Here is a 14,742-nt window from a genome sequence, read left to right on the forward strand (position 1 = left end):
CTTGGTATTTTTTCGGTAGTCTTCAAAAATATCAGAACGCATGTTTTAACGAGGGATCCTGCAAATACTTTCGGAGAAAATTGAAGTGAACAAAATCTGTCGGGAGTCCGTGCAGTCTCAAGTTATTATTCGGCATCGAGTAATGGCTCGCATTTCGCGTAATTACGCCGCTTCGATTAGGAAACCGCGTAGCGCCTGATGAAATCTGACCACGGCGAGATCATTAAGCAGGCGAGCCGATAATACTCCCGCCCGTGAAGCTGCGCATATATGCAGGTGCATGTGCATACATGCAGCTCATGGTATGCAGTCGATAGGCAGCATTGCCATAAAACTCGTTAGATCTTACGTCTTGCTTTGTGTGCGAAATATTCGTGATGCTCGAGAGTAAATCCTGGATGCTGTGGGATCTCATAAAATCATAGCGAATTATGCAAAAACAAATTCGGTAAAATTCTCCACGAAATATCTCCACGTGAATCCAGAGAATTATATCACATAAAAATTTTTAAAATGTTTGGCGGAAACAACATTCGCAGAAATAACGATACATGCCAGCTCGTATAAATTATCTCAAAAATTCGGAGTTTATTTAATTGGAAATATAAAATATTGATATTAAAAATTTATTTACCGAAAGGCGAATTCACGGAAATTATAATAATTCAGAACCATTTTCGGGGACACAAATATGCGCTACGCGTGCGAGAAGCGTATCCGCCGCACGTTCCGAAAATCGCTTGCTCGGCTCATCGACGATCCCTTCGCGGGATCACGACGTGTTTTTCTCACCCTCGGTTCATTCTCGGCACGGCCGGGCGTAAACAAGATCATAAAATGCCGTCGGATCGAGTTATTCTCCTTACTTCAAGGCTCGCGCGCGCCTTTCGATCTCTCTCCGTGCATCACGCTCGACCTCGCGGGTTTCTCAGATCTCGTCGTTTTCGCGGGACCTCATTATTCAAGATCGCAGATAGCTCGAAGCAGATGCACGGGAATTTACGGATCGCCCGAAGTGAGGAAAACGTCGCTTTCCCCTTTCGCATCCAAGTTTATCCGACACTTCATCGTTTTCCTGGGTCTCAGTTCGATCGCTCTTGAAAATTTCGTAGCTATTGAGAGCTGAGAATTCTCACGAGTTACAATATTCTCTCGCTATACGTAAGAGCCATACATCTGAAGATCCGAGGATCACCGTGAAGCATCCCGGAATCCCATAGGTACTTCGGCTAATCCGAAAATCCGCGAATTCTCGAATTCGCAGACGCCGGAATCCGTAAATCCCGATATCCGCAAACGCTATATCTGACAGATTGCAGAATCCGAAAGTTGTAGACTCGACCGATTCTCGGATTCACGTATATCAGGTCTTACCGAATTATCCATTTAGAACTAAAGATGCACAGTTCAGGACTTACGAGTTCAGCAGATCCCAAACTGTTTCTAGAAGATTCTAATGAGACTCTCTCCTAGCTATCTTTAATTATTTTCACTTGCCTCGTGCACAGTGCCAACGTACTCAGTCTCTCCTAATTAATGGACTCGCTAATCGCGACGCTGATCGCCATTACGACTTCCATAAATCTGTCACTGCTATTTCACTCTACGTCTTTTGAATTCCAGCTCTATTCTAACACATCCAATCTCTCTCTCGTCTAATTTATTCACCGCAGACGCTAATCAATGTCACTGCGAACGCCGTTGCTTTCTATCCAGCGAAAGGAACCCTATGAGAAACCCACGGACTCTATAATTCTCCTCCTGAAATTCTCTAAATCACCAAACTCCAGAACTCAAGAATCTCACGAATCGCGAAATTCTAGTCAGCTCTCCATCCAACGGCAACTTCTAACTCGTGCACACTAACAGGAAGAGCGTCCTTCAATTAACGAACTAACGACGCCAATAATCTCAGCACTACAGGCACTCGTCATTGCTTTTTTCGCAGACGCGGAAGACATCATGGAGTCGTGGCTGAGCGACGTCCAGCGCGTGCGGATCCCACGGCCGAAATTCGGCAGCGGAAATTCCGTGCGGCGGTCCAACTCGTCGGTGCAGCACTCGGTACGTTCGGAGGTGCACCGGCAGGGTCAGGATATGGCCAAGGCTACCGAGGAGTTGCGCCAGGCCCTTCAAGAAAAGCTCTGACCTGCCGTTCGGCCGCTCTAGGGCTCCGGCGAGAAAACGCGCAAGGACCTTCCTCGCACATCGTCCTCGCCGTCTCTGTACCTGCCTGCAACGAGAGGAGAATCTGCTCGACGACGACGATGTTGATGATGACGATGACGACATTGTCAGAGCGAGTTGAGCATTCCGTCGTTACGCCGAGTCTCCCAAATTCGAAAGCATTGAGAGGATCTTTTATCCGAGATGATTTTGGAATGATCTCGCATTTCGTTGTAGATTTTGTCTCTTTCGAAAAAAATTTCGAAATAAAATTTCTTTCAGGTCAAGACTGAAGAATACACTTACAGAAATATTTTGAAGTTTCGAATCAATAATAAAATTTTGCTTTCAAGAGTAAAGGTTCACTCGAAGATCAATCTCTAAATTACATGTCTCGATTTCAACTCTCGGAAAGACGCCGGCGTAACGACGGAAGACATTCATTGACGATTCGAGCGTCGTTCCGTTGTCGAGCGGGGGTCTCCGCCGCTGAGGGGGATCTGCTATGGGGCACCATCACCTCGCGCGTTTCCGGCGAGCTGATCGGTCACGCGGAAGAGCGAGTGCGACTTCAGCTGCGAAGATCGGGACGAGGACATCATCGGTACATCTTGGAGAACGCGTCACCTCGTGCTCTCGGCACGATATTCCTGATATCGATCGACTGCAATTAGCTCGAGGAGGGGGACGATTTGGCACAGTACTCGAGCGTGACTCGCCAGGACCTCGGCAGGACTAACAACAATAATGCATTATTCGCGGGGTCGCCTAAGAGTGCCGTAGAGTTCCGAGGACGGTTCGATGATCGCGTGCAGCCTCCGATGATCCACGATCAGATCCGCGATAAGATCCATCATCGCAGTTCGCAGTCTGTGGGGGAGAGCGGGGGGTGGTGGTTTTCCGTGCATGCCTCGGCACATCAGACACTCGATAGCCTCTTAATTAGTAGCGTGTAATTTTAATTGCAGCCTTGTACCACGGCGATACAAAGCGTTTTTAAGAAAGCGTCTCGCAAGTAGGACACTGACAAGATCCTCGATCACTCACTCGCGTGTGCACTCGCGTATGTTTTAATTAATCAACGGGAGTGATCAGCATTCCGCTAATATTATTTATACGATAAATTATTGTATTTGTTATTATGTATCATTTTGTATCGTATCGATATCGATATTGGTCATCGTTTATCGACACGTAATACTCATCGAGAAAACTCCAATTTCTGTCTCCTTTTTTTTAACAAAGAAAATGAAATAAAGACGAGCCGCAGATGCTCGTGAATCAGCGATCATCGAGTCATTTTATGATCGAGCTAGACAAGTTCGATTGAGATCCCTCCCTCAGTCTCACTTTTAATTATTATGATTATTAACAAGCCTTTTGCCAGGAGAAGAAGAAGAAATAGATCCACGTAATCGACACGTAAGCCGCTTTTGCGCTACCTTAAGCGAGTGACTAATAGCGGAACCTCATTAATGGAAACGAGCGGCCTTAATTAGTCCATTCTAATGAGACGACGTTTCTACCGTTCCTCCCTTCCTCCTTTCCTCCTCGCAACACTGCTTGTCCCATTTCAACTGCCATTTGTACGTAAATCATGTAACGCGCAGTTGTAGGAGACACCCGAGGAAATTTCTGCGACGGAAGCGGAGCCGCGACGTCAGGGAGGTACTCGATAAACGTTCGTCTCATCGAATTACATGGAATTAGGAATAACAAATCACGGATTAATCGCAGATTCGACACGCGTCTGGCTCATTGATTTATTATTGCTTTAGTGTTTGTCATTAATGCAATTTATGAGGTAGTTTATCGGCGAAATAAATTCTTTTCAATTTTTGGACAGTGAAATTCGATTAAAATCAAAGAACAAGAAAGAGAGAGGTATTCCCTTTGTGTTTCGTGATTGAACGTTTCAACAAATTTAAATCCCGATCATCGCGCTGAAAACGCGGCTGCTTTAACGCAACGTTCGGATTATATTGTGTGATTGAGATTTGGCATCGCGGATAACCGACAAAGTACTTGCGATCGAAAATACGATTGCTCATATCTCTTTCTCTTGTTTTTCTCTCTTTATCGCGAAAGATCACGTCGCTCCTACGTGTCTCCGAATTCATAACTTTTTCGTCGATGCGGCTGAATCTCCGATCCGTGCAAAAATCGCACAAGCGGAGGTGCTTTTAATCCGTCGCTATTACAGAGACAATCTGCGGGGGATTTTCAGATAGAACGCGCGAGACTATCGCGACCATCGATCGACAGGGAGCAAGAGGAGGAAAAAGAGAGGGTGAACAGTGAAACGAGCGACGTAGATCGCGCGACACGGTTCATGCGTTCCTTTCAGCGCTGTTTGCTCCCATCCGTTTATTGGGAATCTCTCATTGAGATCCCCTTTACTACCCTCCTGCCTCTCCTCTCGCAATAAGACGAGCACGCGGGTGCATTATGAGAGAGAAGAAAGGCGGAAGGAGACAATCGGGCTGCGTCGAAGGCGTCTGCGGAATGTATCGGGTGTCGTCAGCCAAATTGGTTCTTTACGAGCTCGACATTGATTTCTTCTTCTTACGTTTGAAATGTTCACAAGCTGATAATTTATAACAGAATTAATATTATTAATTCCTTAGTATTTTGTAATGATGTTATATTTGCAATACATCAATAATGTTGAATTAAAATCAACAATAATAATAAATTATTTATGATACAGCATCTTGTGGCTCGTTTATTTCGATGAAACGAAAACTTTGAGGATTAATTGTCGGAATGATTAATGTTGACGACGCTGGGAACTAGTGACTCTCGCGCCGGGGAAAGAATCGTGCCGCAAATTGGACAAGTAATTTACAGATAAAACGTTACGGCTCGCCGAGTAACTCTGGAGTGCCCCGTGCACACCGTGCTGCACCGTGATTAACTCCGCGATGCGATTTTTTGACGAGGGTTCCCGATAACGATTTATAATTTCTCCTCCCGGCACGTTGATTAACCCTTTCAAAGCCGTTTTTGCTGGGGTGCTCGCTCTATCCCGAGGTCTTCGAGTTCCTCCACGAAAGCCGCGTTTCATCGAGTGCAGTAGGTACCGGGCGGAGGTCCGCCCGGCAGTACATGCGCGGCTTCTTATGAAGGCGTTTTAGAAGGGTTCGTTACCAAGTTTCAACGTTAAGCACATATACAAGACTCCTGTAGAATTTTAGATCAGAAATAGAATTCTATTGAAAATGTCAAACTGTTTCTTATATGCAATACATGTATTCAGCAAATGATATCATCCGATATGCAACTATAAATAAATATTATGAGCATCACATGGACAATTGACGTAGACTTTCACGGCCAAGTCTCAAGATTTATACAGATATTAGATTAGATATTAGATAATGTCTTTTTATTAATCAATTCACTTGTCAACGTCATTGGTTAATCATCGACGGATGCATTCATCACGAATGATCGCGCTGAGAAAACTCTGAATGAACCTGATGGACCAATCCGGGTACTCTGATCGGGCTATCAATAATCTACTAAAATTACATTGTCTTCGCGACCGTTGTCAGACCGCACTCGCGTTCGGATAAATATAGATGGCCGCAAATATAAATCCACGAAGGTGCAGGGAGACGGCGCCTCCGCGTGCAATCGGGATAACGACCTCGGGCACGGCATTACAGCCCGCGAGCTCTCGTCACTATTATCTTAATTATATCGGGGGCATGCCGACCTTGGCATTGGCTCCCGATTCTTTCCGAACACGGACGTCCATCCCGTACCGCAACGTGCTCTCTCTTCCTCCCCTCGCACCACTCCCCTCATCCTGATTATCTCGATTGCACATCGCCTCCGCTCTCTCGCGTGTCCGTACTCTTTCCCCCTTTCCCCCCTTCCTTCCCTCCCGGCGTGATAGCGTAAAGCCGAGAATATCGTATGATAACGAGGAGATAACTGCAGCACTCGCGAAGGCGAAGGAAATTTTCCCCCTGTTTGCGGAATGAAAGTGGCACGCGAATCGGTTCGACAAAGTAGCGCTTAGTTAGTTATCTCGATACGCGACTTAAAATGATAATTAGATCTCTTTGGATCTCGTGGTAGAGAATAAGAGAAAAATGTCAAGCAGTACGCCAATATTTTCGACACTTTATCACGGGGAAAGGATGTGGCGCAATTGTTTGGACTTTCGATAGTCAACATGGTGAAATCGGAATTACTAATAGCATTGAGAATCATTATTGGCATTTAATCATTAGAAACCTCCCTAGTATTATTCTAGTATTATCAAATTTTCCATGTGTTCGACGTTAAATCACGAACTGCCTCGAACCTCAAGAAAGAAACCCCAATAATTGGCGTTTCCTTCCTGCATCTCAATCCGAGCGGTTCAGCGGGGGTCCCCTGAAGACCCCGAAGACAGTTATAGCGTCCCCCCGCGTAAAGTCGCAATTTCTTCATTGCCCGGTTCCGCACGCGCAGCTGCTTCCCTTCGTGGAAGGCAATCGAGAATTTTTCGCGACGGAAGCCCCGTCGTAATGGCCGGCAGAAGTCGTTATTTCCGTGGAACGGAACGATTGTAGGCACTTCTCGCGGATGAAACTATCTCGCGTTGGTGACGCGATGGCACTGTGGCTGTCCGAGTTGCTCTTTCATTGGTCGATCCCGTCCCGGCACCTGCTCGCGTACTCCGATAACTTCACGTTCCTCCGCGAACGAATTTGCCATAATTCCCTAGATCTCTTCTCTCTACCCGGTTGCGTGTCATCATTAGCCCCGGAACACTACACGGGCCCTCCGTAGGGCCCTCCTGACCTTCCGAGAATGCGATGAACCCTCGCGATGCTCTTCAAGGTTTCTTAAAGGACTTTTAAGAAAAGTCTGCAGCTTTGGAAATTTCAAGGAATTACAAGTGCCGAATGGGAAAAGGGTAGAAACGGGCAAGATTGAGAGAGATAGGATTTGTTGAAGCTCGATTTTCGACTGTAGGTTTTGGGGGCTAATTTTTTCTGCGTATCTAATATTGCTCTTACAAAGCTTCTGTAATATAATTCCGGTTCTCTATTTATTCTTTTACTTGATTCAATGAAACTGAAGCGTCTGTTTTCATATCGAAAACAGCGTTCATCTATTTATGTTTTTATTATTCTTGCTGTTGTCAAATTAATGACTGATGCCTTCTCGCAGATGCGATAATATTGTTAAAGTCACCGAAATTAAAGATTTTTGGGGGAACGTTTCGTTCAACGAGGCTGAATTGTCGCCACCTTTCTGCATGGATCACTATATTCAACTATAACGGCCGCTATACATGAAGCGATTAGACGGGCTAATGATCTACCACTTTGAACCTACGCCTATAATAACGTTATGTCCGTGTCGGCGCGATCATGCGACCGTCTCTCAGGGATTTATTCTGCGGAAAATTTGCAGTTACTGATTTCTAGGCGCGATGCCAGCCAAATGCATTCTATAAATTCTATACATAAACAAAATTGGAGAAGAAATCGATATTATACACTGAAATATTACACGTATTTACTAATACGTTTGTACGATCGTATTAATTTACATTATCATTTAATGTATTATTATTGCACCTTGTTTTCTTACGCGATTATGTTGCAACATATTAAATTCTCAATTATTAAATGTTTAAACATACTAAAATATTAATTATAAAACATTCAAATATTAAATTATCGAATACAAAATGTTAGATGTTTACATATTTAACAAAATGTTAATTGTACTAAAATTAATGAACGTCTAAATCGCGACGCGATTTGCGAAGACACTTTCCGGAAACTTCTGCGTTTACCGTTGAAATTTCTCACAGTAAGAGCACGCATTTAGAAGTCACTTACGACAATAGTCCGCTTCTACTGCGCCTTAATGGCGACGATCGAGCGAGCGATCAGCGCGAATTACGACGACAACCTGCTGGCTTTAACGATCCCTGCTTGCGCGGCAATGACGTACTATTATCCGATCGCGATTACGATTACGAGATATTACGTAAAGCCATGCGTCAGCGTAGAGTGTAAAAATGATTTAAGAAAGGAGTTGCAACCCGTCAATCTTGAATTCGCACACACATGATTCCGTTCCGGATGCAAGCTAACAAAAGACACGAAACTACACGAAACGCAATTGTGTACACAGGGTTCGAGCAAGAGGCATGATAAGATTAGAGCGTCGTTATCTGCTCGTTTTGAGCGGAAATCTTGTAAAGCTTAATTCGTGAGAAACTGCGACATTCTCAGTCACTCGTAACGCGAGAATCATCTGGCGCTTCGACATTTGCACTGAGCAAAAGTTAACTTTGTGCAAGGGAATTTGTTTCTGCAAATATTACGACATGCATCGCGTAAATAAGCGTACCCGAGTCAACGGGTGCATAAATTAAACGGCGAAATTAACGCGGGGCATTGCGCGAGCACGTAACGCGCGCGAATTTAAATGAGGCCGCCAGTGAAAATCGAATTTCGCGGGTGTGCGTTAGATTTCCGTTTAACTATCCGTTTGCAGGAATTAGAGTGATCAAATGCGTTGCGTGTTTAATTAGCCAAATACAAACTGCGAAAATATTATGCGAACGTGACGCAAATCAAACGTGGTACGTTGATCTCTTAAACAAAAACCGTCGACCGTCATTTTCCGGAATTACTTAAAGTTTAAACGATTCAGAGATTATCTTAACAATAATGATAACTGCAATGAGCTATAAAACTGCATGTCTTTTTCGTAGATATTATGTCTATAAATTGAATTTGGAGGAAAAGTTGTAAGATGAATTCGAATTTTCCGGATTGACATAATTCCATTGTTGCGCATTTTGCGAGTCTTTAATAACGTTCCAAAACACAATTTGCATAAGGCAAGCGAGCGTCGAAAGTTTACCTGTTGCCTGCAACACGCGATGCTTGACTGTTCCGTAAACACTAATCTGTATAATTATTCCTTTAATCATCAACCGTAACGTGCGTTGTACTGCAAACACAGTCGAAGTTATTGAAACTGTGAAATTTTCCTCGAGATTTTACCCTGAGAAACCACGATCGTATGATCACTGATCTAATTCTATAGAAGAGTTCTATTACCCTAAAACGATACTGTGCGCTTTATAGGAAAGGCGGGAGGAGGCTAAATAATTCGTCTTTCTGGTTCTCTTGTTAGTCTACGATACATCTGTTACGGTAAATCTATCTTGAAATGTGGAGATCCTCAGCCATTGAACATATTCAGATCGCTTTAGAGAACAACACTATATATTTAAAAAATAAAAGCAATACTATGGTACGTATTAAAAATGACCATGGTCATCACAGAATAAGAGATTAAATGATATCAAAACTAAGACAATAAAAATGCATTGTAAACTTTCGACAAATACTCTTATTGTTAGTATAAAAGTTAATAAAATTCTCAATTTCGATAGATTATTTCGATTAAAGAGATTTATCTTGCAAACTCGAATTCGAGTATCTCGATTCCATTAAAATTCAAGTTTTAATCATAAATCGATCTCCGTAGATTTATTTAAATGTATTTATAAGAGCCCGGCGGTGACGTCAGCGGATTTCGCATTCTACCAAATTCCGGCGCGATCAGAATTCCATTTCAATGGCGTGGGACAGAATATACGGGGGTAATCTTAAAGTACCGTGTCCGATGATCGAGTTTGTGTTGGTCGACTCACCAAATTGTCCGGGTGCAGATGATGGCTGTAATCCCGGGGGTTGCCCCGCGAGCCGCCCGGGGAGCTGTGCCTGCGACCCCGTCCGTTCTCGATCTCGTCATCGTAGTCCTGGAAAAAAGGACGCAATCGTGTTTTATCCCAATCGATCGCGAAAAGCCTCTCGATGTTCTTTCTGTCTTTTCTTTCTTCCTTTCCTTTTTTTCTGATGAAAACTCTGGGTTACACAAATTCTCACCGGGGATAAAAAAAGTCGCGATTTCCGCCCTAGCGGATTTCCATAGGCGTACCGCTTCGAACCCTTTCACCTGTACAGTGATCCAGCCGTGACTCTTCGTGATAAGAAAAAAGCTACGACTTTTCTCTCGTGATTTGTGATCAAATATATACATTTTTATGTACGAAATAAAGTGATCATTCAAATCGGAAGCCAATAAATCACGCGTTAACGTCAATGTTACATAATCGAAAAAATTGTCATAGATCATTCAAGTTCTAATTGTAAGGGATAGGAGGGTGTCCTTTTTGATTAGTTAAAAATATTGTCTGAAGATAATCGCAAAAAGGATCACCGACGGTTCGAGGGGGATCGAGGGGGATGCGCCCGCAGTACCTGATTGTCGCACTCGTCATCGTTGGAGAGGGCGAGGTCGGAGGTCGTCACTTGGTGCTGCTGCGCCCTCCTGCAGCCCACTCTGCAATTGGCAAAATTTCCAAATTTCAGAACCGCCCCACCCCCGCGCCGCTCTTGTCAATCGCGCCGTCCTTCGTTCTGACTATCAAGCATCCCGTCGCTGCCGTCGGGACGATTCCTCGAGACGGAGGATCGATCGTCCCGATCGGAAACAGCGGGGAGGCGATCGAGCGGAAGTGGCGGTGTACTCGCGGAAATTCGCAAGATTCGTGAGATCGATGCCGCGCGATGTCGCTCTCGAGTGGCCCTTTTGTCCACTCGATCTGACGTCCTCGAGGGACGTCCTCGGAAGAGACTTGGTATCCCTAAAGGACGGTGTACCCTTCGCCTCGAGCATCTCAAATATTCGCGTTTCCACGAATACCACGGCAGGATTAAACTTCGATTAAGGCGCAGCTCCGTTTCCGGTGAGGCAGATTTAATCCACCATTCGCTCGCGAATTCGAGATTCCGTATTTGGAATGTCAGATTGTAATTATAATCAGAATGTGAACGATTAATCTCCATAGCATCGCTCCCCCTCCTCTTCGAGATATATCTAGATATGCACTTGAATATATATAACATATACAGACGAGCGTCTCCAGATATATCCGGATGCTGCGGCTTGCAGATTTGTTCAATATTTAAATACCAAGGTATTAAAATAAAGTCACTTAAATACCACGGTGAAACAAAAATTATTAATTTGTAATTAAAATTATTATTACTAATATATTATAAAATATTAAAGGAAGATTAAAGATTTATATAAATGTACAATAATTTTGCTAATGGTTTATTTTACTCAAACCTGAGCAGATATTCTTTTACTTAAATCTTCCATTATAACGTATCGCCCGTAAATGGCGCGAGCGTTCTCGGTATCTGCAAGCACGAATCTGCGAGCTATCGCGCGTCCGGAAATAGAGCCGCGCGAGCGGAGAAGCGGGACAGCTATTGATGAATGATCGAGATCGGACGGGGATGACTTGGCGATGCGGGCGGTTCAATTCGCTCGCGAGGAGGGCCCAAGCTGCTCGTCGAGGCGGGGGACTATACAGGCGGATTCTCACCTAGGAAGGTTGGAAAGTAACGTGGAGCACATGAGGATTACGAAGTGCAGCGTGCGTAGTAACGATTTCCACGGCTGCGTTTAATATAGCCCACGTATGAATCGTGTCATCGCCGGAAATCGAGCCTCTCGGATCGCAGGTGGCATCGATCAAGCTCTCACTCATTCACTATGAATTTCCTCTTTCTGAACACCCGCATATGGTTTTGAATATTAATTAATATTACTTTTTACATTTATAAAAAGCAGGAAAGAGGAGTAAAATGGAGGAAAACGCCGCGTGCTGTTTCCGAGAATTTTCTTGCATTTTTTGCGTCACATTTGATGTATTATATTAAAATATTTAATTAAAGCACCGAGATGAATATTTGATGTTGAAATAATCGACTGAAGCTTTAAGTTAGATAATCAACGTAATGAAATGAGTCGGTGTTTCATCATTTCCGGCTCACTCGTCAGCGTCAGAAGCGATCCGGCGAAAGAGAGATCCGATGCGTTATCGAGCGGATTCGCGAGTACGACGCGCTTAATTAGGAGATTAGTGTGTAATTTCGTAATTGCGATCGCCGGAGAAGCGTGAAATCACAACGACCCAACAAAATAGACCACTGTTGGGCGTCACGAGTGAATCAGCGGCGGGATACGCGAGCGTAATTCTTGCGGCCGGTACCGCGACGAACTCTCGACTTGCGAGAGTTTGATTCCACGACGAACGTTCCGTTACCGGAGCGATTACGGTACTGGTGACCGCCGAAACTCATTTGTTTCATTCTGTTGCCCGGGATACGACCTTACTTACTGTATAAGAAAGCACCGCGGTGTGAAAATTTCAAGGGCTCTTTCGCCACCTTTCGACGCGTTTTAAGCCCGAAGAAACTGAATTCTACCGGCTATCCCGGACACGGGATTGCTAGCTGAAAGCATGACGAGCATTTGACGACAACGCAGTCAAGTTTGCTTCCAGATATAAAAATTTTATTAAACTCATTAAATTATTTAAAAAACTAACGGATTAGATTTGAAAAATTTGAATAATTTAAGTGCTGATATTGCAGATTGATAATAATAATAATTAAAAATGAATTTGTGCTCCGACATAATATTAGATCACATTTTCGATCATGAAGATAAATAATATCAAAGCTAAAGCAATACATGTAGAGAAACGCGACTGTATTTAATAAAGGAGCGTTCTGAGGAAGTGTATTTGCATTTGTCGACTTCCAAGACACCTTGTACACACGTTTTATGACGTCAGAAGCGGGGAAATCTCGCTCGACCTGTCAACTTTTTCGCGGCACTTGTCGCCGCGATAAAATAACTCACCTATTTACGGGAAAAGAAACTACGCTGACTGAAACGCCTCCTTTCTTGTGCTTTTTATTAGTGCAATTTGCTATCATACGCTCGTTTGTTGACTTCGTAAAGCGTGTATAATTAATAATATCGCGCATCGATCGAATTTTTCTGCAAAAGGGAAGACGCGAGCAATCAGTCTTTGAAGCAAAATTACATTGCTGTTGACTATTATTTGAAAACTATTACAACAATCAGCAGACATTTGGCAAAACTCGCGGTAATTCTAAATTTTAATCTTTGATTTGCTCAAAAATTCAAAGCAGAACGAATCGCGCGAACTGTCCGAGTTTCAAATACGATTCGAGTTTGATTAACAATTTATTCGTCGCATCATTTCCTCACGATACTTCTTTTTTAACGGTGCAGGATTTTCGATGTCACGCGAAACGTACGAAAGAAGGAAGGAGGACTCGGCTCTCTTCCGTGACGTAACGTGGCGAAATGCAAAGTCTCTTCTCCGTGACGGTTGTGCTGGTTTTGCGTCTCGGAAAGAAAGTTGTTCACCGATCAGTGGCGCATGTGCGTGCGACAAAAAGCCGCTGGATTCGTGGTGGAGAGATTAGATCGGAGGTTGTGGACGGACGGCATATTGAAACCACGGACTGAAATCGGTGGATCAAAAGCGAAACGCGTTCTCCACCGTCCGTCTGTCTGTCCGAGCGTCCGTTATCGGCGAACAAACTGACGTGAAAGCTATCAAAACTAGCGGCGAACTCCACCTTCCGCTTCGCTCCGCTCCGGAACGCTATCTCGCACCGTTCACTATCGATCCCGTAAAATTTACTTTCGTACGATGCGACGCGAGCACTCGACGCACTGGCGCGGAGAAAGTCGAAAATCCGCGAGCTGGTGAAAAATCGTGGCGGAAAAAAGCGACTTTTCTGGGTAACTTTCCGTTACATCCCGAGAAACGGCGAAATGCGATATATATAATTAAATAAACACACGGGCGGATAGTCATTTGTAAATCTGTCAGAGAGATATCTATAAATTAATAATTTTCGAGTAATCATTTATAATGCCTGCGGATCTCTTTTCGGTTGCACTTTCGCATTCGTACTTCAATAATATATCTATTAATAAATATTCATTCCTCCGTCTCTGGGATAATAAACACCGGATGAAAGTACTCTTCGTTAAATTTCTCCATTTCCGCTGAATGAATATGTATTTATCATGCTATTTAAAAAAAGATGTGTACATTTTAGTAAATCATTATCGGTAAAATGTGATAATTTAACTGCGAATAATTTCTTGCTTCTCGTATCGAGATTTAATTTATTATTCCACTTTCGCTCGTATTGATATTAAAACACTCACCGCCAGAACGGTCACCGGCACGCAATAAATATGTTAAGACATGTGAATAAGATTGTACAAATAATTACATCCGCAAGATAATGACTGTTCAAGAATAATAGAAGAACACAAAGAACACAAAAACATACATCTGTAAACGACTTAATATTTCTATTAGAATCATGGAAATTATTATCTGGATATATTACAGTGAATTTTAATGATCGGGAAATCAGTCGTTCACTCTCGGCGGTGAATGTATTAATATCTCAACTCATGCGTTAACAAATGACGATTCGTCGAACGGAATTCCGCAATTCTGCAATTCCGTGCCAACGTTTTTCCAATCGTTAGTCGATCGCTAACGTGTTGAGCGGATGTCGCGAGAGGAAAACGGGAACAGCGAAAACTTCTGTGCAGATTCGCGATGCAGATTAAATCCACTTCGATTATCGATTTTTCTCCCACGTGCCGCTATGTGGAAAA

The 14,742-nt window shown here is 43.6% G+C and overlaps 1 protein-coding gene across 10 annotated transcripts in view; it reads right to left on the minus strand.

The window, feature by feature from the left end:
* Nucleotides 1-14,742, minus strand: part of LOC105288019 (whirlin) — a 66,497-nt gene that overhangs the window by 17,440 nt on the left and 34,315 nt on the right. For 7 of the 10 annotated variants that reach the window (XM_026971440.1, XM_026971438.1, XM_026971437.1 and 4 more), the window contains 2 exons: nt 10,464-10,545; nt 9,854-9,961 (listed from right to left, as the gene is read on the minus strand). In XM_026971440.1, the coding sequence (XP_026827241.1) occupies nt 9,854-9,961; nt 10,464-10,545 (190 nt within the window). The remainder of the gene's footprint in view (nt 1-9,853; nt 9,962-10,463; nt 10,546-14,742) is intronic. The other 3 variants (XM_026971443.1, XM_026971442.1, XM_026971444.1) reach the window with 1 other exon arrangement.

The sequence above is a fragment of the Ooceraea biroi genome, chromosome 7 (assembly GCF_003672135.1).
Source record: "Ooceraea biroi isolate clonal line C1 chromosome 7, Obir_v5.4, whole genome shotgun sequence".
NCBI lineage: Eukaryota > Metazoa > Arthropoda > Insecta > Hymenoptera > Formicidae > Ooceraea > Ooceraea biroi.